We start from the raw sequence: 23817 nt of genomic DNA, 5'->3' as shown, positions 1-23817 counted from the left end.
ATAGGGAAGTGTGACATTAGCCCATTAGAGAAGTTAGCCGGTCGAGCCATCTGGCATCGGGAATCGCGAATCGCGAATCAAGCATCGACTTGATTGTCAGTCAGAAGTCTGCAGCTCAGTCACTTAGCCATCAAGTGGCTGGCGGAGCCACTGCCAGTGGCAGTGGCAGTGGCAAAGACAAAGGCAACGCCCGCACGACTTAAACTTGAACTGTGGAGTTTGCGAGTTGGGACTTGCCACCGCCATCGAAGATTTATTGCTTAGATAAGCGCGAAAAGTTACAGATGCTTATGCAGCAGCAGCCACCGCAAGGCGCATCTCAGTTTCAGCTCTTTAGATTCTACCAAATGGACGAGGGTTGGTTGAGCAATTTTTGCCAAGTAAAATTGGTATAAATGTTTTTAATTGATCGTTTCTGATATATACATATATATATATATACATATATATTATATTAATGTGCAATAGCCTTGCAGAAGCGATATACATTTATATATTTTTTTTTTTAAGTGCACATATTATGTCAGACAAGTAATTAACAACATTTTAAAGTCAAGTTGTATAGTATCCCTCGCTAGTAGTGCCTGCAGCATGTTGTCGACGTCATCTCGTTAGCGAGGCGCGATTGCCGGTCGCGATTGGCAATTGGCAACGGCAGCAGCAGCAACAGCAGCAGCTAGTCAACGTCTTTGGTCTAGGCTTAAGGGCCACTTGATAAGCATCATAGCCTTGCTGGCATCGGCATCATACATACGACGGCTATAGTCCTGGCTAAATTAGTGGATGCCGCTTTTAATTCCTATCGCCTTATCGCGGCAGCAGCATCTTAAATGAGGTCAATTATCAATGGGCCGCAGCCAAAAGTGCAAGTTGTTGCCAATCCTGAGTCTGGGCCTTAACGAATAGTACTATAACCAGCGCAGCTCATAAAGTAAGGTTTCACTTTCGATTGCGCGAGAGTAATAGAAATTGCACATTAAACGCAACACGTGCCACGCTTCATGGGAGCAGACCCAGCCCCACAGCTAGTAGATGCAGCGAAACATTGCACTTGCAATCAATCACAAAAGCCAAGCCAGCTAGCTATAATTGGCGCAGGGAAAAATCAACAACAACAATAAGAAAAACAACAGCCACAACTACAGTGAAATATCGCACAATGCACATTGTGCATAAAAACAAAGAAAGCATGACGAAGTCAAAGCAGCAGTTAAATTTGTATGCAGAAAAGAGAAGGCCGCAGAACAGATTGCAATTTGTGCAAGCAATGGAGCAGCAACTTGGCCAGTTTCATTAAAATTTGTATTTTGGTTGAATAACAATAGTAATAATGTTAAGTGCATGGCGTTCAAAACAAAACCGAGCCACAAAAGTGAAAATTTCACCTGATGATGTTGATTTTGTTGCTGCTTTTCTCAGTGCTGCTTGTTTACAGCCCATAAGCAATTGAAAATCGACAGTTACAACAACAAAATCAGCAAAATCAACTTCAACCGCAGCCGATGCCAATGCCTAAGCAGTAATCATGATGAAAATTAGCTTTTATATAAATTGGAAATGAGCGTGCCAAATCCAAGGCTATAGCTAAGAGTCATTGTCAATCACATTGACTGTCAAAGTTAGCCACGCTAATGCATTAGACCCATTAATACTTGCCATGTACCAAAAATGTTAGATGCTCAGTTCCTGGAACTTGTAAAAAACCACTAATTTAAGTGTACAGTTTTTTAAATGTTTATGTATTTAATTTTTTTTAACAGGTTTCTTATATATAAATTATATTATCACACATTGGTTTAGAATTTAGTCCTTAATAAATTTTAAGAAATCACTCTTCTACTTAAATACTAAATATAGCTTGTAACCTAAGGTAAGAAATTAGTATAGAACAGCACCAAATGCTCATTTTAAGAACAAATCACTTAAAAGCATTTCTCAATAAAGTTTCCTGAGAGATCTCTCCGTTCGCAGTTTTGCAGGTTGGAGTCGCTTTTCCATTCGCATGATCGTGCCATTGACAACATGCACAAATGTTGACCTTTAATTACGACAACCAAAGCAGCGACCAACACAAGAGCAACAACTTGTTTCTGGCTGGCCACTGTTTGCATAACTACGCACATAGCAACGAGCAGGAGCTGGCAGAAATACATATATAATAAGAGTGCCCCAACGGAGGCAACAGCAGCAACTCCGGCAACTCCAGCAACTGCAGCAACAACAACAGCAACGACGACAACTGCAATTTGTCCAGCTGCATGAGACAACCCCAGACAGTGGCAGACCCATGGAATCAGAGGCTGAGTCTGACACACGCATGCTGTAGCAGGAGCTTCGACTGTGGCTGGGTGACAAGTGATTAGTGTCAGCACCTCGGTTAGCATGCAGAGTGGATCGGAGCTAAGTCCCCCCCCCCCCATTCCTTTCCCTAGCAGCATCTACTGTTGACAATTTTGTTTGTCTTGGCCAGGATGCAGGTATGCATTTGGCCGGGTACTCAGCTTACACATTCATTATCACTTTTGTTACCGGATGGTACCGCAGCAGCAGCAGCAACAGCAATAGTAGTAGTAGAAGAGGACAGACGGGCGAGAGATGTGAATATTAGAAGACAGACTGTAATTAGTTTGCTGTTCAAGTCTTTTGTTTTCTTTTAGGCCAATTTATCATTTGCGAGTGATAAGTGAACTGCTGAAAGCAGGTAGATCGGACGCACTGATTTATGTTTGCCAAGCTCGAGAGTAATCGATAATAATCGATAGCAACACCCACTTGATATCCAGACAGGCGACGGGCAACGTTTTTATTCGTGCATATGTATGAAAATTAAATTATAAAATGCCTTACAAGTGGGTCGGGCCATTGGGTTTCAGACTACCACGCCCCCCACCTCTCAGCTCTCAAGCCTCAGCCCTGTCTTACTGCAATAAAATTGCCCGGCAACGAGGGTGGACATGCGATTTCCTTGACATTTATGCAATGCAACTGCAGACGCAGTGGGGCGGTTCAACTTGTCGACCACAAAGCAGCACAAACAGCAACTCAGTCCTGGTCTTAACCTCAGCAACGGCAACAGCAACGGCAACAGCCACAGCCACAGCCACAGCCTGCAGTGCCACGCCCCACTCGTGTAGCAGATGCACCACCAACCGGGGAGCCAAAGCAAATAGCCCCCAGCCAGATTTTGTCTTTGCGCACAGTGCAACACGTATCAATTATAGGCAACAGTAACAATAATAACAACAAAAACAATAACAACATAAGCATAATCTCAATATGGCCAACGACATCAAATTATTGGTTAAGGGCACACATGTGAATTCTTCTGGAACAAAATAACGATGATGCTCAATTGATTAGGGACTTAGTGTTATATTACATCTAAATATACACTATCTTATGTGATATAATATTATATATAATATAATACAAATTTATTCATACTCGCTAATAGATATTTCCATCATAATTTCATAACCGTCTGCAACATAGCCATGGGCTATTTAATGCATCTGCATATTTTTGTGATTTTACCAATCAACTGAGCCGCAGTATTGCGGGCGCCAACAGCAATGGTCAGCAATCTAGTCCGGTGCCATAACCAATCCTAAGACAAAGACAAAAATTCAAAGCGACTTTAAGTGCCCACAAGCCTGGACCAGTTAAAGTCAGTGCCAAACTGTGTCTGTAGATTTAGCTGCGCTTTGGTACCTAATGGACAGCATCGGCAGCCAGGACTGAAGTGGAGTCAAAACCAGTGCCAGGGCCAGTGTCAGTACCAGAGCCGCATTGGTTGGTTACAGTCCTGCATAAAAAAATGATTAATTCCTGGTCTGATAATTTATGTAGACACATAATTCACAGCGGGACATATTTTAGCTAGAGTTCAGACCGCAAATGCGGTCGCCACTTAAATGCAACTCTAAAAATAGCACACACAAACACACCTATTATGTGAGTATGTAGTTGAGTGTGTATTTGAGTGTGTGTGTATGTGTGAGTGTCGGTCATATGCTTATGCTAAAAATAAAGGGTAAAGCCCCATAGCGGCTAAAGCATCGGAGCGCACATTTGATTTAAATTGAAGTTAAAGCCAAAGCCAAAGGCTAAGATCAAGGCTATTCTATGGCCATGGAGCTATGGAACGTGGCTTGCGCCTGGCAATATCATCATTATCATCAAATATTTATGACGCAGCGGCTGAGCACAGTCTGGGCTTAAGCCTTAATCAAATCGGTTCGTTGCCATTTCGTAAGAAAATTTTCAAGTTCGTTGCCTAAGTCTTTTGTCTCATTTTTTTCTCAAGCTTAACAATTTTTATGTCATAAAATATGAGCATTAAAAATTAGCGCTAGTGACTCTCAATCAAAATTACTGATAGCCAATATTTTGAAAAATAAATTTGTTAGTAGAAGCATTTGTGTGAGAATATTTTATTTATAGTTTTTCACTACCTTACCTTACTCTTAACGTAAATATTCTATAAATAAACGCATAGAGGGTCACTAGCAACAGCGTATCTAATGAATGAATAACTATTAATTAAGCTAGCTATCCACATAAAATAATTATAAGAGTAATAAGAAAAGTAAATACACTGATACAATTATAACTGACAACTTGTCAAGTAAATTGCTTTGCCTTCTGTACGCTTACTTATTTATGCTGAGGGCGAAACTCAAATGCTAAACTCTCACTTCCTACTTAAGATTAACCATCCACGAGCACATAGATTAGGACCCCATAAGCCAGTGTCCCCATTGTGCACCATCGTCTGCATCCATTTGACATTATTACGATATTTAGCATTGCCAGCGCATTAGTTATCTGTGTATGATACTTGAGCTGCACTTCCTTAGAAAAAGCAGCCGTCGATACTTGCCCAGGCACACACAGACTCGTATGCATTAATGGTCAAGAGCTTTGAGTGCTCATCCTCCTCCACTGATTGAGTCAGCTGTGACTGTCCCACCGCTGGCAGCATAATTTGTGCTGCAGTTCCAGTGGCAAATCCAAAGCCCAATCCCAAGCGAAGCGAAGCGGTCCAACTGGCATAAATTCTAGGCAGGCAACCCGCTGGCTTTCATTTCTAATTTTTGCATTTGGACCACTGTGGGATCGGCTACCGTCCATCGATGGGGCAGCGATGTCGATGTCGATGGCGATGTTTTAGCGCATTTTATTGCTTTATTTGAGACTTTGGCATCGCAACGCTTGTCAATTTTACAACTTTATAGAGGCGAGCGAGCGTCTTATCGTTTTGCATATTTATGCCTCGCTCGATGGCCATGTCTCTTAATATTTTTGACATATTGGCTATGTGCCGTGTGCTGGTTTGCTGCATTGCTGGTCCAACCATTGTCTGGTGCTAGTGCCTCATGGCTGGACCTAAGGCTTCTTTCTGTCCACTGTCTGCTGTCTTATGTTCCCTGTTCCCAGTTGTCTGCGTCGGCTCTGTGAGAGGCACATTGTTGTCGTCATTTGTTGACTGCGCCTTCCACAGAAATTTGTGCAACTCGACTCAAGGAGTTGAGAGTTCTGTATTTGCGTCTGCATCTGCATCTGCGTCTGTGTCTGTTTCTGCTTCTATATCTGTGTATTTGTGTCTGCGTTCGCATTTGAATTGCAAATCCTATTATGACTTGTGAAATTATAATTTTTCTAGCCAGGCCGCACAGCCACTCCAGGTTCGTGTCCATGTCCATGATGTCCATGATGTCCATGAGGTCCAGTCTGCATGTAGCCTCTCTCTCTCTCCCTCTCTCTGCCCCTCCCTATCTCTCCATCCCTCTTGCCTGCAGTTTGGCCCGTTGTGTGTTTGTCTGTGTGTGGAGCAGAGGGTTCAATAGTATGAATTATGCATATGCAGGCGCTTTCGGGGCGCACACGCATCGCATGCACTTAGTTATGATAACGTTGCACATTTTGTTGACCAGGCTCCCTCCTCAACTGTCCTCTGCTCTCCATCAGCATCCTCGTCTATTTGTTTTGTCCAGTAACAACAGGAACGCAACAAAAATGCAACACGCCCCACGCTCCAAACGGATGCATCCGCAGCAACAGCAGCAAATGGCCAAACGGCCAAATGGCTTATGCTTTATGCGTAGCAGCTACTGGCCACTGTAGAGCAGTGTAGAGACGCTGAAGACGCCCCCTCTTTTGGCTGCTACCGCATCTCGAACTCGAACTTGGGACCAACCATTGCTGCTGACAGAACAAAGAAGTCGTTCATTTGTAATTGTTGTTGCTGCTGCTGTTGCTGTTGCTGCCACAAAGGGCAGCCATGGCCAAGGATTACTACTCCAACATATGTATCTTTGTACATACATATATGTATATATACACATACATGCATACATACATTCACACATACATACTTATGTACATATAAGTGTGTGGCGTGTACATGCATACATATTTATGCTCATATAGAGAGGCATTCGGTGTGCTTGCATATCTTTTATGACTTTTGACTTGCCTTTGACTTTGGTCAGGTTGAGTTGAATGACCCACACATACAATGCCAGAGGAATTGTATCCAAAATCCATGGTCAAGATCCATGTCTATCAGATGACTTCAAGGTAACAACAGACTTTACAGTCAAATAACGTTTAGGAACAGCAGCAGCCACCAACTGATAGTTAAACAATAACTTTTTAAGATTATATACACAAAAACTAGAGGAGCAATCTGAATATAATTAATTATTGGAATAATCATCAAACTCTAAAACTGATTTTATCTAACATATGAAATTCAGAGTTAATCTCAACTTTCCATCATTTCTAAGGTCTATAACAAAATAAAAAGAGCCAATCATGAGATTACTTTAAGTGGACGACTGCAATTTTGTGAGTCCGTCCACCACAGACACCACTTACAGCTAAATAAGCAGCCTATTAGCTGGGCTTCTTTTTGCTACGCCAACTCCTCACACAAATTAGATGTCAGTCAACGTTTAAGCTGGTCAGCTGCCCATGATTACTGCCTCCGTTTCTTTGTCCAGGCACAGAAACAGCATCGTCCAACGATTTCAGCTATGACATTACCTCAATGTCAGCGCAAAATTTGCAAATTAGCAGCAGACAACAAAAGAATTATATATGCACATTATATAATGCGAGTATCAAACTAACAACGTCAAATGCTTGGGTAGCACAGAAATCCCAAACCAAACCGAATCAATTTGCTGCGGTCCACAAAATGAAAACGAGAACGAGAATCGTCACAGGCCCTGTCTTTGATACTGGGAATGAATCTGCATACCGTAGGCAGTTAGGCTGCCAGACAGCTCAACAGCCGCGCAGGCAGACATCCCCTCCATCTACTTCTCTTCAATTCAAGCACACACAGATTTTTCCCATCATTAACATTGCACAGACAAAATCTGCATGGAGATGAAGTTAAGCCGACCACGAAACATGCGTACTTAGTTGCAAAGCTCTTGCGTCTGGGACTATTTGTTTCACGAATTCGCAGCGCATTTAACTCGATGAAAAAAGAAATAACAAACATATCTTCAACGTAGAAACTAATGGTGCGGCATGCGCAGCTTTTCAATAACCTATTAATCTAATAATAACGATTGAAAATAATTATAATATAGTTTTGGAATATATTATATAGAATTACTTCGTCAATTCTCACATTTTCACATGTGATGAAATGAACAACAATGAAAGTAATGAAAAAATGAACCAAATATATCTCACATTTATGTAATTAAAAAAAAAAGATTATTATTTGTAAACTTTTTAATTTAAGTGAACACCCAACGAGCTTAAGCTATTGCTCCTCAAAATAAACAGTGTTTTATTTCAAATGTATAATTAATTAATTATCGACTGACTACTTTTAGATCCTTAACTGCAGTTGGCTAGTCCTAAAGTGCTCAATTTGTAGTGTGCATGAAGGCAACAGGCAGTGGCATTCTGTCCATTGGTCCGAACAAGGGAAAATTCATGTCCATCCTACTATCGTAACAAGAACAATTTGTTCTAATGCGCCGTGGCAGCAGTAGCATCTGATGCCGGAGCCCTTTCAGCGAGAAGCTAGACAAGGAGAGGGATGGGGAGAGGAGGGGAGATGCTTACTAAAAGGAAAGGGCAGCCAGCGAACACGCAATGGGTAGTACAAATGTAGACATTAAACTACTCTGGCTGTGGTTGGCTAAACCGGAGACTCAGACGAGGCGCACCTTAACACCGAGTGACACGCAATGGACAAACACCAGAGCCAATGTCCATCCATGTCCATATCATACACATTACATACACTATATATTAGATATATAAAATTTACCATATATTTCGCGCCCAACTTTTCTGCCCAGAAGACATTTACGAGCGTTTCAATAAATTCGCTATAGAAATTTCATTAATCGCCTCACACATGCAACAGCCAACCGATGCTGGGCAGCAGGTGAGCTGATAGCTGCTAGTTGCCAGCTGCTAATACTGAGGATGCCCCTGCAGTTGTGCCATGGCCATAAAAATATTTGCCGCCTTAATGTGAGTGGCTTATAAATTTGCACAAACGCGACCATATATAGCATTGAAGCATGGGTCCATGGGGGCAGGGGCAGACCACCAACCAGCAACTGGCAACTAGCAACTGACAATTGTACATAACTGTTATTGTGTCTCGTTGGCTCGCTGTTGGCCAGTTGGACAGTTGTTTTTCTTGCTGTGTTGGCTATATCCAATAGACCGCTCAATGATTTTCGGGCCAACAAAACAGTTGTTACTTTGATTTTGTCAAGAGAAAACCATCAGCTGCAATTTTTGAATAAACAGCGAACTTTGGCTTTGGCCAAATTACGGCAGTAAAGATCTTAAATTATGCAATGATTCTTAATGCAAAGAAAGTTACCAACTGAACGCATTTTCAACATTTAATTCCATTTATTTAATTTTATATTTGGATTTTGGTTTTGCTATTGTTTTACACATTCTAATGGTTTCCATTTGAAATTCTTAGTCTACATAGCGGTTACACAATGGTTTATATTTGGTATCGATAATGGGTCTGCAATTAATAAATACTAACGCTAATGCAGCGAAATTCAAATGCGTCTCAATTACATATGAATGTAGGTTAATGAGCATGGCCACAATGAATGTATTCAAAATTCAACTTAAAATAACATCAAAGCCTTAAGCTCTGTTCTGGCAAGTTTTCATAAAACGGAACATTTGTTTCGGTTTTTTTTTGTTTTTGGTAATAGTAAAACTAAGTTGATGAATGTAAATTCAAAGTTCAGTGCTTAAACATCTTCATATCTTTGGGCAAAATCATTTGGTTGAATTTTCTAGATAACTTATTGGGTGTAAGCTAAATTAAATGGCAAGAACTAATTCTAAACGTTGTTTACTTTATCTTTCTCTCTCTCTCTCTCTCTTTCTCTATGGCACAGTTACTCTGATAAAAAGCAGAAAGAATGGTTGTTACCTATTTTTGATTCATGTAGTTGGTCGCAATCTTATCGAGTATCGTATCGATCGAGAGCAGTTCCTCTCGAAACTTTTGCATGGTTTGCGCCGGCACAATCCACTTGAGAAACTCCTCCACATTCAGACGGAGCCTAGCCAAAGGTGTCAGCGTCGCATCGTCATGGCACGGACGCTGTGCGAGTTTCAGTGAGGCAATGATAACATTGTCAATTAAACGCTTCTCATAGCCCAGCTGACGCAGCTTCTGTGCCGAGCTAATCTTCTTTAGCACCACGGCCATGTTGAAGCGTATGCTGGATAGTGTCTGCATATCTGCTGTCTGATCTCCATCGTTGAGCTCCTCCGTTGACTGACATTTGGTGCTCCGTACGGCATGCGCCTGCAGCTCCACTTTGATCTTGAAGAACTCATGGCAGCTTGGACACATGTAGGGCTTCTGCTGTTTGTGTATCTTCTTCATGTGATTCTTGAGATGCGCCAGCTGCGAGAAGGCCACCTCATCCGTACACAGCTGGCAGCGAAACGGCTTCTCGCCGGTGTGCTTTCGTATGTGCAGCTTCAGCACGCTGGAATGAGCAAACGTCTGTTGACAGATCTACAGGGGAAACCAAATTAATCAATATTCTTGGTTTAAGCAGGTTTAATTCACGACTCACCCGACACTGATATGGTCGCTCTCCCGTGTGCATTCGCATATGAACGTTGTACTGGGACTTTTGGGTGAAATACGAATTGCACACCTCGCAAACGTGCGCCTTAACCGATGAATGCTTCTTCAGATGGCTGGCCAGATCCTCATCCGTTTCGATGGTCTTCTGGCATATTTGACAATCAAATTGCCTCAGTTTGTGGTGTTCCTGATTGATGTGCGTACGCAGCGCCAATTCGTTTGGAAACTCATTCTCGCATATGAAGCATCTGTATTCCATGCCCTGTTCGTGCCGTTCCATGTGCACGCGCAGATTGGCATTCGTCGAGAAGCTGGCCGAGCAGTGTGTGCAATTGAATTGCTGTATGCTCGTCTTGTGATGCGATACCACATGCTGTTGCAACTGTATGTAAAAAATGAAAGCATAAGTGTGAATTTAGATGTTAGTGAAATGATATCCACCACTCACCTGGCCACCGCGGGCAAAACGTTTCTCGCAGAGCGAGCATGGATATGGCTTCTCGCCCGAATGCAGACGCATGTGCAGCTTGAGACGCTCTTTTAGAGCAAACGATTTGGGACACTCGGTGCAGGCGAACTGTTTCTTGCGCTCGTGGGCGGTGGTGATGTGATTCTTCAGATTGACGGCCTGGCGATAGCATTTGCCGCACTCGCTGCACTTGTGCGGCCGCAGGTCCGAATGGATGAGCATGTGCCGCAGCAGATCTGTCCTGCCACCAAATTCCTTCGAGCAATGACTGCACACGTGCTGCTTGCGTTTGCCTGTGTCCGCTTTGCGTGCTCTCTTTGCCACCGGCTGAACATAATCCGCATCGGCATCCGTGTCGCCATCAGAGAAATCCGGTTGGGCATCTGGCTCCCCATTAGCCGCAAACAAATCCTGTACACTGTTGACACTTCGCTTACGTCGCTTGATGCTGCCTGTCGCTTGTGGCGACAATTCGCGTGTCGCCGGCGGCGATGAGAGCGAAATGCCACTGTCTGTGAGCACCGAGGCCACATCCTCTTTGGAGAGGCTGCGACGGCTGCGTACCATGCTGAGTTAGTCTTATGGTTATTTTATAGAGCTTCCTGCACCCGGCACCAGCTGCTTATTTACTTGGGTAGGGGGTTAATGAGTCTACGATAGGTATTTGTTTTTGTTTTTGATTTTTTTCGATTTATAGTATATTTTATTTTACTTTGGACTACTTTAGCTAATGGAGGTTCCCAAACACCTTGGATTATTATAGCGATTTAGTTATAGTTTCGCTGCAAGAAAAAGTTGGAGAGCTCTTTTATTTATTTAGCTTGCAATGCCACGTTCAAAAACAACTCACATAACACAGAACACAAAAGCGAACAACAATAAGAACAATTTCAGCTGTGTCTACCGAACTTTAAAAAACTGTCGTTTAAAACGATAAGAACAATTTTGAATGGGGCGGGGAGCAATGAACAGAAATACCTACATACACGGAGCGAAAACGATTAGCTAAATGAGTACTAATTATAATACCTCCAAAAAAAACTCTTGATAACTGTAAGACATTTTCTTAATAATTTGTCACTATTGAAGTGCAAAGTTTCTAGAAATTGAGCATCGATTTTTCGCAGTGTACAAATATTCCTATTACTTTTATCACTTTATCAGCTACGATTTCCAGGTACACACGCACACACACACACACACACACACACGGGGAGACTGATACTCGTAAGCGCATTGCTAAATAGTTGTTTAGTTTGTTTTCTCAATCTTTTGTTTTCAATGCGCAAGAGAGAGATACAGAGAGGGGGAGATAGAGAGCAAGAGCTCTCGAGAAAAGCTGATAAGCGCGCGACAAAGGCAATAAACTGATAAGGCACAGCTTGGCGAGCACCTTGACGAAGACGCAGATAACAGTTTACTTCTTATAGAATGTGTCAACTTTTTTCCACTATTAAAGTGCTGTTGTTGCTGGTGCTGCTGCTGCTGCTGTTGCTTGAAACTTCTAATGAAATGCAGCAAGGAAAAGTGCATGCGAAACAAAGAAAAACTGTAAAAGTACTGAAACGATAACGACCCTGGGAACAGTTAGCGCGAAATGCAAACGAAATAAACACACATCTGGTGGCCAGATTGCTCATATGACCATACATACATATACACACATACATATACATAATATATATATGTATATACATTGCCAGAAGATTTTTAGACCTTTGGCGTCGCTTGATTGGCGCTGCTCAAAAGCATCGTAGTAAAGTACACATCATGTAGAAATAAAGGGCGGCCAAACTCACTCACAGTATTGAATTTTTGTGAACTACAACTCGACAACAGCATTGAAGCATGATGTTGGAGTACAAATAACCAAGTGCAGGGGCAGGGCCACAGGGCCACACAGTTCACGTTGACAGCTGCACGTTACGCAAATGAAGCGTAAAACGAAACTGAAAACTGTATTGGAAAAAAGCGAATTGAAAGCGCGAAAAAAAAACCAAACCTTAAAAACACATTCAAAGAGCTTTAACTGTAACTATTGCAGCGTCGCGACGCTGCTGTTGACAGCGACGCTGGCCGTACGGTAGCCAACGAACGATTTATTAAATTGAAAGAGAACGTTGAAAAAAGCACGAACGACAGCGAAAACTCACAAAAAGGTATGTGAGAGTGTGTGTGTGTATGTAAAAAGAATACAAAAACAGCAGTTTTGTAATGCTAAATAGGCAAATCAGCAGCAGCAGCAGGCAGAGAAGCAGCAACAATTGCAGTGGGGGTGTCCAAAATTGAAGTCTTTTGTTTACGTCGCTGTTAAAAAATAACAAATTCTACAGCAAGAACACAATGTTAGTAAGGCCAAAACCAGCACCAATTGTTTACATTCAATAATACAATAATAAATAACATAAGCATACATTACATATGCGTGTATGTAAGTATGTATGCAAGTGCCATCACCACTGTTAATTCGCATTGTTAGGGAAATCAAGAGCAACCAGAACAGAATAGAAAAAGGAGACTTACCCGCAGTGGACAGCGAATATTTAGAAAGAGCAGCATTGCAAACCTTTAATATGAACACACGCACACATACAGACGCACACGCATGCATACATACACACAATCACGCTGCATTATGGCTTTAATTCAAAACAAACGCCCATTTTCATTGCATATTTCAGCATTTCTTTACCTTTGGCAGCAGGCCAGCAAACAAAATTTGGCAAATACAACCAAATGTGTTAACGCATTTCACTTTGCTAAGTATTACATTTCGCAGACTAAATGAATTGAATGTTTTCCTTTGGCTAAACTTAATTAATTTTCCAATGCAGCCTGCTGCTGTGTGGTGTTTATTACTCAAACAAGCTGGTGATGGAACTAGTTCGATATCAGTATACCGAAAAGTTACTACTTTTAATCGATTTGGTATTATTCTTATTGTATTCCAGTGTTTGACGCATGCGGTAACACTGCATTCGTAATTATTCCCATACAAAATGAAACCTTTTTTTGTTAACACATTTATTGTATGGAATTCAAAACGCCAGACGTTTCATTAGCAGGTACATGTGCTGGTCCACCTCGAAGCCATGCAAATTGTTGGCATCACCCTGCAGACGCATCAGCAGGCCTCCAAAGGAGACATACGCCGAGAGACGCGACGATTCGTTATGCGCCTCATCGCCCTCAATGCGATAGATCTTTCCATACATCACATACTCGAAGCTGTCGGCCCGTGTGCCCTCGTGCTCCATGGGATTGTATTCGCCGCTGTCGGGGCAGCCGTCCTCGCGTAGCGTCGTGGCGAGCACCAAGCGGAATTTGTCGCCCAATTCCATGGGATAGAGCCACGAGTTTATGTCCAGGATGAGATCCATTTTAAAGGATTCGGATTCGCAGTGCAGGCGGGAAACGCGATCGAACTTTTTACCCTCGGGATCCATGTCCTTCACGTTGAATATGTCCTCAAATAACACACCAGCCATTTTATCTAAAAAAAAATGTTAACTCGATTCGTTTATTGCGGGCCGCCAAAAGTTTACCTTGAGTTAAGTATTCGCTGCTGATGGATTAAAAATGTGATTTTAAGTTAGGCACAATCTATAACTTCTAGTTAATATTCCGATCTTAATTATTTTTAGTTATGCGCCAGATTTCATTACTTTTGTTATATATTTAATAAGAAATACAGCATTGTCGGCACTTTGCCTCAGCGTGCTTCAGTCAGGGCTGCATAATATGGACAATGTTGATTTGTGGTGGTAAGCCGACATGTCAGCAGATTTCGATACATCAATGTGATAGTGCTGCCAGATGCGTTAAGTTCATCCGTTCACAGCACACTCATTTCAAACAAAATTTCAAATGCAAATCAGTTTTTCTTTTATTAATATCATATTCACAATCGTTGACATCATTTACCAGTTCTGCACTTGATCAGAATAGGCAATAATGCGACCGCCCGAATATATTGGTTTGCGTATGGCGGGCGTGAACTGAGCAATGGTGGGCCTATTTTGTAGTTTGGCGGGCTTCCTTTGCAAAGGTGCATTAAGAATTAAACGTTCAGAATTAAATGCTCTAAATGGAATGCGACGCTCCACGAATGGCAACGTCAATTGTGTCGCCGGAAAGGCAGCATTAACTCTATTGATTATCTTGGCGGGTCGCCTTCGCTGCGGACGAGCTGTCAACTTTGCGGGTCTCCTTTGCACCAAGGGACGTACCAACTGGCGGAAGGCGGTGAAGCGTTGAACTAGCGGTAGAACGAACTGCAATTGGGGCCGCAAGCTGGCCAGGTTTATGGTCGCTGCACTTTGTGCCGTACTGCTCGTGGGCAGCTCTGGCGGTCCATATGTCTGATCGGGCAATTCTTCGATAGCTGGCGGGCCATCGGGTGGACCATAGACTTCATCGGGCGGGCCGTAGACCTCATCGGGTGGTCCGTAAGTCAGCTCGGGCTGCTCTTCAGGGGGGCCATAAGTCAAGTCCGGTTGGGGAAAGTCAGCCGCCTCCTCCGTGGGCAACTCGAATGGTGGATCAGGCATTAAGCCCGCTGGTGGATACGGGGCTGCTGCTGCAGCTGCTGCTTCTTGTCGCTGCAGACGTGGTCCCGGAAACCGCAATCCAGCCCCCGCATGGAGGCAAAGCAACGCACAGAGCGCCATCAAAAAACCGCTAGCACCAAACATTTTGCTGTCACAACTTGAACTGCTGCTGCCAAATGCCAATTGGCGGCTATAAATACAACTGGCCAATAGGCGACCTTGTGGCCCAAAATTCAGACAAGGCCGCAACGATGACTTATACGGCAAACCCGAGCGTTTACGTGAGTAACCCACAATTACGTGTCGAGCCAAAAAGAATATGTTCGGAAACTTTATTAAATTGCATTTACATGACTCTGGTTACAATTTGAAGCGCACCAAGCGCTGAGGCACCGGCTGCTGGCCACGACCTGATTGGGGGAAGCGTTGATAGAACCTCGCCGACTTACTGCCGTCCTGTGCTGGCTGATCAAGTGACGTGGATACGGAGATCACTGTGCCATCTTCGGCCACCTGCACTAGCACTTCATCCTCGTCCGCATCTGGGGCTGGCAGCTGCCTGGTTTGATCATCCTCTGGAACTGGTAGGTCGTCCGTTTCTGGCAATGGCTCCTCGTCCGGTTGCGGTGCCGCATCCGCCGGTGGCCCATATGTGTTATCCGGCGGCAGATAACTCACTTCCGGCTGCACAGTTGAGCTGGGCAACTCGAAGGGCACATCGGGTGTTATGCCCGCCGCCGGATAACCTGTGGGCGCTGCATTCGGTAGCGCTTCCTGCTCCTGACGCGCCAGACCTCGTCGCGGCACGAATCTTTGACGCAGTGGCTCCGCATTGGCCAGCACGGCCAGTCCCAGCAGCAGGATTGCAGATACAGCTTTTATCATTTTGAAGCCTATGCGACTTGTGTTCTGAGTTGCCCAGTTGCTGTGCTTATTTATAGTCGCCTCCCGGCAGTTCTGTGTGTGTTTTTTTTTGTTTGTTTAATTATGCTCGTCACTTTCGGTTTCTTTCCGCTTTTCCCGGCTCGGCTTTTAGATTATGTTGCCCCGATCGAGTCGGCCGGCGATTTCTGTTTTAATGTTGGCTACGTGACCCTTTTCCTAATTCAAGCGGCCCAATGCTAACCAAGTGCCAATTGCTCGTCTCTCTGCACCTCTTCATTAACGCGCTGGTGACGACGATTCCAATGAGCTTCACGCAGTAATTGAAGTAACTCTGGATATATATATTTTTTTTTTGGTTCTTGGCTATTCATAATTTTATTTGATTCGTTTAATATTCATACCTAGAGGCCTTGATAGAAACGTGTTCGGAGGAGCGCGCCATTAGGCATAATTCTCAACTAGGTCAAGCCCAATGTTCGAATGTTAAATACTACATTATTGGTTTCAATTGTGTTCTTGTGTAAAAAAAAAAACATAAATGTTTAAAAGTTTTTTAAATCAGAAAAATCCAACTAACTAGCTACTGTTACTGAAGGATTTTCTATTATATGTACGTTAAGTCCACTTGGAAATGGTTCCTAACGTCGAGATAAAAAACTGAGTTTTACCTTAGAAGCACGACAAATCTGAACAAATCTGGCTTGGTATCTAGATTATTACTGCGTTTAAAGTTAGAAAGACTTCTCTTGGTCGAAATTCGTGCTAAACTTCTTTTCCAAAAAACCAACCAATGACACAACTTCGACCAAACTCAACCGATGTTAAAACAAATATATTATGGTTCATGGTTTGGTGTCTAGATTAAAACTGCATTTAAATTCATGTTAAAGTTCTGTTCCAAAAATCGACTTGGTTTCGAAAACTTTACATTGCCATAACTATTTGCAAAAGCAAGGACATTTTAATCATGGTTTTGTCCCTAGACTAATGCTGCATTCAAGCCGATTTTTTGTCAATATTAATTTAAAATTCTATTCCAGAATATTGAGCTGGGGATAGTTTCAAATTTGCCACTTCAAGAGGCAAGGCTTTTTGAGAGTGGTTAAGCATCTAGATTAATATTAGACACATATTTAGAAACTCGACTCTTTGTCGAAATTCACGTTAAAATTCTCTCGGTGGAGTCATAAATCTGAATCATGTGCTTTGATTGAAACATGTTTGAATTATAACAACAAATATTTCATATATTTCATGAATAACAAAAATGTAAGTCGTAGTTCGTTAAAAAAGATTCGTGTAAATACAATCCTTAGATGGTGTAGACTAGAATAGGCTGGGAGCGAATGATCTGAGTGGAGCGCAGTTTCTCTGCCACAGGACGACGACGACGCAGACGTCCGTTGCGCTGTTGAATCAGGCGAGCGGGAATGGGCTCAGATGCTGGGTCCGCATCTATTGGCTCCAGATCAGCCTGATCAGCTGCAGCGTCAGCTGGTGGACCGTAGGTGTTGTCGGGCTCGGCAGGTGGACCGTAGGTGTTGTCTGGCTCTGCAGGTGGACCATAGGTGTTGTCTGGTGGGCCATAGGTCAGATCTGGCTGCGCCTCTGTCTCCGTCTCGGTGGGCAGGTCAAAGGCAATGGCAGGCGTGACACCAGCAGGTGGATACGGCGCTGAAGCTGGCGTTGGTGCAATGTCTACTGCTGGATCATCTGCCGATGCCGGTGGAGCGGCCTCCTGGCGAGCCAACCTAAATCGGGATGAACGGCTGCGCAGACGAGCCGCTGGCTCCGCCAGAGCCACAGCTGCAATGGCAGCCAGGAGAAGCACAGCGCTGGTAAACTTGAATGCCATGTTGTACAATTGCTGATTGTTGCTAGAATGTTGATTTTGCATGGCGATCGTCGAGCTTATATACACAACAGTTTCACCACTCTTAAATGGCAATGCGAGGGACACCCTTACGATTATATCAATGTGCTAATTTATATACGCTTACGCTTACGTGACAATATTTAGTCAAGGGCCCATGTCTAACCCATAACCATTGGCCATTAAGCTGTTTTGGCCACTTAACTCTGAACTTCACTCACCAAATGCATAGTGGTGCAATATGCAGTGAATTCATAAAGTACTCTTGAACAAGTCAACTGATTGATATTAATATGAAACTTAGTTTATTCATTTGATTAATGATTGTAATTTAATTTTAATTGAGTCCTTTCTGCTTACACTTATTCTATTGTCAATAAAACTTGCATTTAAAGTTCATATATAGTTCTTGGTAGACAAGTTGGCTTAGCCAATATTTGAGTTAATCTTTTTTAATAAGACTGTCACTTTTCAAAACAGTTAGCTTGTATAATTAAATTATATATTGGTATATTGTCTTAATCTCTTAATAATGAAACCTCCGAAAGACAATATCAATTTATTTTCAAAGCACTGTGCGGCGTCTGTTTGTCATGCAGGCCAATGGGTTTTTGATTTTTTTTGTTTTTATTTTTGGGAGTTGGCTATGAAATTATTGACTGCTTTATATGCGGAACGTTGCGGTCGCGTCTAGAATCGCCGCCGTCGGGGCCACTGGGCCAACTCTACGAGTATAAAAGTAATAGCTCCATATACGAATGGTAACAAAGCGTCTCAGCAACTTAGACGATCATGGCACGTTATCAACTCATTAGCTCCCTGCTGCTTGGTCTGGTCATTTTGGTGGCCCAGACGACAGCCGAGGCGCCTCGAAGATTGCGCTACAATCGTCAGCGTCAGGCGGCATTTGCAAGGCAGGAGATTCAACCGACGCCATATCCCACTGCAGAGGAGCTGAAGCCGGAGGAGCCGGTGCTCATCTATGGCCCACCACCGTCAACGGATGTGGATGAGCTGCCCGCTGAGCAGGAGCTGCCAACGAATAGCTTTCAGCCTGATGCCGAGACCGACATTGATGTCGATAATGCTGAGGCGCTGGACAATGAGGAGACCGCGCCAGAGCTCACAACGCCGGCTGCTTTCGCTCGCCTGCGCATCAGCCGCCGCCAGAAATTGGCCAAACTCCAGCTGGCCAAGGTGCAGCCCAACCGTCAGCGCATTGCTCGCCTGGAGGCAGTCCCAGTACCCGCTGAAGCACCATTGCCGGCAGTTCCCCAATTTTACTATGTTGGTGGCCAGCAGCAGCAGGCCTATTTGGTTGCCTACAATCCGGCTAACCAGCAGCTGGCTTGGTAAATTGTAAATCAGTTTGGGGACTGATTGATTGTTATTGATTGTGTTGCTCTATTTGTATACATATTGTTATTGTCTATTAAACTACGTTAAAAATATCTCCTTATTGATTTATGTCTTTCTTTCTTCTCTTCTGGAGTATCGTTGACACTTTTCGCCATTTTTGCAAATCATTTGCCATTAGCAAGCACACCATCTTTATTCAGTGCATGTTCCCTTCTTGTTAGACGGTTCCTACTGGTCATGTTACTTAAGTCCTTTCTCTTATTTTTTCCTTAATACGGCTTGTTATTACTGCATTCATCCAAATGGTAGCTTGATCCAGCGTCGAATCGATGGCAAGGTTAGTTTTTAAACTACTTTTGATGCATATCGTGGCGGAATTGGTAAGCCCAAAGGAGAATTTTGGCTGGGCCTAGAAAAGTTGCATAGAATACCAACACATCAGCAACATGAGCTCTATATTCATATTGTTACCCATGATGATATGACCCATTATGCCCGATATTCCGATTTTGTTGTTGGTAGCCTAGAAAAAATGTTTGTACTCAAATCGCTAATATGATCCGCATATGTGTGAACAGGAAATTCAGTATTACAGCTACCAACTTTAAGTTTGGTTGGTGGTGTCATTTAGGTGATTTTATTGAAAGTGTGTCAAGCATTGTATTTATCTTTATTTGATATGATTTTCCAATTTGCAGTAACCTGAATGGCAAATTTTCGATAACAGGATCTATTAGTGACCAATACATGCATTGGCAAATCAAAGAATATGGAAATAAACCCAATTTAATCAAGTCCTCACAAATGTTAATTAGGCCAAAAGCAATTAGATAAAAACTGTAAGAACATATTTATTATAAATAAATATTATTCCGTTTTTATAACACTTGTGACAATCACATACAAATATATATTGATTTAAATACAATGAGTAATTTAATTACAGTATTATACTATAACTTAATTAAGCACCGAATTACTATTGAAATCTCAGCGCATGAAATATCACATTTCATGCCTCACGTTTCAGGTATTTCCTCTGGTTTTCGAGATTATATTGTTTTCATAATAATTGTTTACGGTCTACTGCTTATATGTATGTATGTATTTATTTATTTATTTATGTGCAATATAATGAGTATTGCTTTTTAGGCTGGGCAGCAAGGTTTACCCAGCAAAGAAAGATCCCCGAGTCTCGAGCGCACCAACATTTGGCCTCGAATTATTTCTCAGCGCTTCGATGGCCTGATAGTTGATAAACCAGAATGGCTGATTGTCCAAAGGCAATTGACTTAGATGATCGACATAGTTCTGATCCCCATGCGCATCGATGGGCAATGCATTCGAAGTGACCGGATTGCGGTTGCTGCTCCAGCTGCTGCTGCTGCCGCTGCCGCTGTTGCTGCTGCCGCTGTTGCTGTTGCCGCTGTTGCTGCTGCCGCTGCTGACACTGCTGTCGCTGCTGACACTGCTGCTGACACTGCTGCTGACACTACTACTGATAGGGATGACATTGTTATTTGTGCCACCAAAGCGACTCGGAAAGTCAACGGGTGCATTTGATGTGGTGAATGGCACAGCGGGCACATTGCTGCCGATGGGATACACCAGAGGCACACCCATTGGCGGCTTTTGGGAAGCGCCATAGGGCAAGTTAATTGATTGCGCCGGTTGAGGCACAGCATCTGCGCCAAATCGAGTGGCAATGTCCACACCAGTTATATTTTCTACGGCCGTATTTTGTGTTGCATGGTATTTGTCCAACTGGCTGAGTCCGCCAGGCGGACGCACTCCAGCAAATGATGGCCGTTGCGCCTGCGACAGTTCAAGTAGCCCGATAAACATCATCACATAGCACAAAGTCTTCAACATTTTTTTATATATTTTTTGTTATTCGATTTGAAAATGCGAATTTCACTTTATGCTTCGATTGCATGAAACGCGTCTAGATGCTCTGTGGTTGATTTGCTCGTGGCGACTGAGAGTTGAAAGCATTTGGCGATTATTTAAATAAGATCCCAAGATGCTGTGCGACGAATATTCAACTGACTCAGTCCAAATAGAGACACAGAGAGAAGGAGAGAGTGAGAGAGAGCGACAGAGGCAGCAACTGAGGCAGAGGCAGAGACAACCTGGGCAGTTTGTGTTCGCTTATCACTTGTTTTGATACCCAGTCTGATCCCATCAAATTTAACTCGTGCTCCGTAATCCCGCCTTGTGTATTGCCTTTTGTGTATTTTTATTTAAAAACATACATCTTTCCTCGGCTATAAATTAACAGCGATAATTACAAGCAATCTTTTCGAAAATGTGAAATATTTAAAAGTTTCTTCAAAATACAAGAGTATTGTATATAAATAAATATATCTGTACAGCTGTATGAGAGAGTTTAATGACTGTCATTAACTAAAATAGTATATATTGTATATATTAACAGTGTGTTGCCAAAGTATATAAAGTTACTATAAAGTTATCCGTATAGTCTTTGGTGATACGTAATTATTTTAAGTGCTTTTGTATTTTAATTAAAAAAGTTATGGCAATTTTATAACTGGTTTTGAGTGAATATATATTATACATTTCTAGTCAATCCGAAAAGGAGTGAGAGCAGAGTTTCGACAATTGCTAGGGTATACTTGACTTTCTTGTTTACTTGCGGTTTGGGAGATACCCAATGCCGCTGTAATATCACCGGTGTGGTTCGTCATCAATTTCTTGTTTCATGACGCGTACGCGTTTTGCTCCGCAACCGGTTTCGATTCGTTTTGTATTGCTGAAATAATGATCCAAACGATCTGGGAGCGACCCGCCATCGGCCCACTGTGATTCATGCAGACAGACAGAATGTCTGAAACAATCGGGCAGTGAGAACTTTTGTTATGTTTCCCAAACATTTTATTTTGCAATTGCTTATAATCCAAAGTTCATTTTATGCTATAAATGGTGTGTGTGCTTCTGTGTGTGTGTGCGTGTGTGTATTGGGTGTGTCTCTGTATATATATATATAGTAGTAGACATGCCGTCATCATGGAACATTGTTTCGTCATTCGATCGTCATGGGTAAAGGGAATGTACCTGTTTGCATCTGGTAAGGCATTTAGAGGCGTCTCACAACCCGACGAACAGCGCTCAGCTTGGCGGGACCCAAACGACGGATGGGTTGGGCGCGACGAAGGTTCGCTGCTCGCCTGGCAGCCACCAGACGCGCCTGCTCGGCGGGCACATCGGCAGCGGCGGGCAAATCATTGCTGACAACATCGGGCGGACCGTAGACCTCGTCGGGCACATTGTTGGCCGCTGGTGCCGCATCTGGTGGCCCATAGACGGCATCGGGCGTTGGATCTGCGGCAGCTGGTGCGGCTACCTCATCGAAAGGCACCTCCGGTTTCAGTTCATCGGCTGATGGATATGGCGTGACGGCGGCATCTGCATCGGCTGCTGGCGCCAACTCCTGGCGCGCAAAGGAACGCGAACGTCCACGGCTGAGACGCTGGTTTGAGAAGCGCTGACGTTGCACCTGTGCCTCACTGATTGCCACTAGGCAGGCGCAGGCGATCACTAACAGAATTTGGAACTTGGCCATTGCGATGATATTGTAAGTGTATTTAGGAACCTGAAGCCAACGACTGCTGCATTTGTTGGGCGAGCAAAGTGCTTTTATAGCTAGGACCGATGTGGAAACATATTGGAAGTGCCACTGTTCCAGCTGTTTAGTGTGCGGGACGTTGTCGCATAATCCAAGCTTGGACATCCTTTTTTGGCGTATGCTCTGACGTCGGCGGCACTATTGTGAGTGGATGATCGGTGGGTTTATGGCCAAACGACGTGACAAGAAAGAGGTAGCAGAAGAGCTGGAAGCTCCAAATTTATAGTTCCGCCATTAATCAATCCAAAACCGGACCGAATACCTTTAGTGCAAATCCATAATAGTGGGCTTGATATTGAAATGTGTTCTAGTTGCATTTAAAGTTTCGTAAAAAGAATGATACGATCTTAAAATCAACCAATCGCTAAAATCGTTCAAATGTACATCAGAAATTTTGGAAATTTATTTTGATAATCTCAAATGCTGGGTACTAAATTAACAAGAGTCAGTAATCTGTAATCGATGAGGGACTTATTACGCATAAAAGCAGTTGCGTTGATGGATATAGTTTGATATAGTCAGACGTGATCGGTTAGTTAGCTACTTATAGCTGCCCTTGACGGTCACCTTATACAGTCGCTGCCCGCATAAATATCGATTATAAGTGTTTAATATAAAATTCTAACACTCAAAACCAGACATAATGCAATTGGCAGCAAGTTTTCGCTTTCAATTGATGTGGGCAACTTGTCAATGGCTTAGTGAGTTCGATACTCTTTTAAATTGCGGATCACGTAGGAAACGCATTTTATTTTCATAGAACATGGCGACGATTCGGACGTGGTGGACGTGGATAAGCTGGCAAGCGAATCCCAGAAAAACAAAACAAATGCATAACACGCATACACACATATTTGCTTGTAGTTAAATACATATAAAATAAATAAAATAAAATAAATCATTAAATGTGAT

At 43.0% G+C, this 23817-nt stretch overlaps 8 protein-coding genes across 10 annotated transcripts; 1 reads left to right on the top strand and 7 right to left on the bottom strand.

The window, feature by feature from the left end:
* Positions 1-8884: 8884 nt before the first annotated feature.
* On the bottom strand, positions 8885-13357 carry LOC6558969 (zinc finger protein draculin). Of its 3 annotated transcripts, none has more exons than XM_001984252.3 (4): positions 13116-13357; positions 10572-11374; positions 10110-10505; positions 8885-10048 (listed from the first exon to the last, which is right to left on the bottom strand). In XM_001984252.3, the coding sequence occupies exons 2-4, from the start codon at positions 11157-11159 to the stop codon at positions 9452-9454; spliced, it is 1581 nt and encodes a 526-aa protein (XP_001984288.1). In that variant the 5' UTR covers positions 11160-11374; positions 13116-13357; the 3' UTR covers positions 8885-9451. The 3 variants fall into 3 exon arrangements, with proteins under 3 accessions (XP_001984288.1, XP_032596695.1, XP_032596698.1); XM_032740804.2 differs by having other exon boundaries at positions 8918-10048; positions 13285-13356; XM_032740807.2 differs by lacking the exon at positions 13116-13357 and adding an exon at positions 12396-12542 and having other exon boundaries at positions 8918-10048.
* Positions 13358-13590: 233 nt separating this feature from the next.
* Positions 13591-14328, bottom strand: LOC6558924 (DNA-directed RNA polymerases I, II, and III subunit RPABC3). The gene is made up of 2 exons (XM_001984253.3): positions 14138-14328; positions 13591-14085 (listed from the first exon to the last, which is right to left on the bottom strand). Exon 2 carries the CDS (start codon positions 14078-14080, stop codon positions 13631-13633), a length of 450 nt encoding a protein of 149 aa, XP_001984289.1. The 5' UTR covers positions 14081-14085; positions 14138-14328; the 3' UTR covers positions 13591-13630.
* A 184-nt stretch (positions 14329-14512) lies between these two features.
* LOC6558884 (proline-rich extensin-like protein EPR1) lies at positions 14513-15286 on the bottom strand. Its single transcript, XM_001984254.1, has one exon. The coding sequence runs from the start codon at positions 15284-15286 to the stop codon at positions 14513-14515; it is 774 nt and encodes a 257-aa protein (XP_001984290.1).
* Positions 15287-15473: 187 nt separating this feature from the next.
* Positions 15474-16027, bottom strand: LOC6558142. The gene has a single exon (XM_001984255.2). It carries the CDS (start codon positions 16025-16027, stop codon positions 15503-15505), a length of 525 nt encoding a protein of 174 aa, XP_001984291.1. The 3' UTR covers positions 15474-15502.
* Positions 16028-17312: 1285 nt separating this feature from the next.
* Positions 17313-17963, bottom strand: LOC6557955 (extensin). Its single transcript, XM_001984256.2, has one exon. It carries the CDS (start codon positions 17922-17924, stop codon positions 17340-17342), a length of 585 nt encoding a protein of 194 aa, XP_001984292.2. The 5' UTR covers positions 17925-17963; the 3' UTR covers positions 17313-17339.
* Positions 17964-18692: 729 nt separating this feature from the next.
* LOC6558892 lies at positions 18693-19332 on the top strand. The gene has a single exon (XM_001984257.2). It carries the CDS (start codon positions 18693-18695, stop codon positions 19254-19256), a length of 564 nt encoding a protein of 187 aa, XP_001984293.1. The 3' UTR covers positions 19257-19332.
* Positions 19333-20172: 840 nt separating this feature from the next.
* LOC6557644 lies at positions 20173-21241 on the bottom strand. Its single transcript, XM_001984258.3, has one exon. It carries the CDS (start codon positions 21129-21131, stop codon positions 20427-20429), a length of 705 nt encoding a protein of 234 aa, XP_001984294.1. The 5' UTR covers positions 21132-21241; the 3' UTR covers positions 20173-20426.
* A 905-nt stretch (positions 21242-22146) lies between these two features.
* Positions 22147-22864, bottom strand: LOC6557859. The gene has a single exon (XM_001984259.2). The coding sequence runs from the start codon at positions 22840-22842 to the stop codon at positions 22357-22359; it is 486 nt and encodes a 161-aa protein (XP_001984295.1). The 5' UTR covers positions 22843-22864; the 3' UTR covers positions 22147-22356.
* Positions 22865-23817: the final 953 nt, after the last annotated feature.

Source organism: Drosophila grimshawi, unplaced genomic scaffold (assembly GCF_018153295.1).
Source record: "Drosophila grimshawi isolate 15287-2541.00 unplaced genomic scaffold, ASM1815329v1 contig_44, whole genome shotgun sequence".
In the NCBI taxonomy this organism is placed as follows: Eukaryota; Metazoa; Arthropoda; class Insecta; order Diptera; family Drosophilidae; genus Drosophila; species Drosophila grimshawi.
The sequence above is the reverse complement of the archived record's forward strand: the minus strand, read 5'-3'. Positions and strand labels throughout refer to the sequence as shown.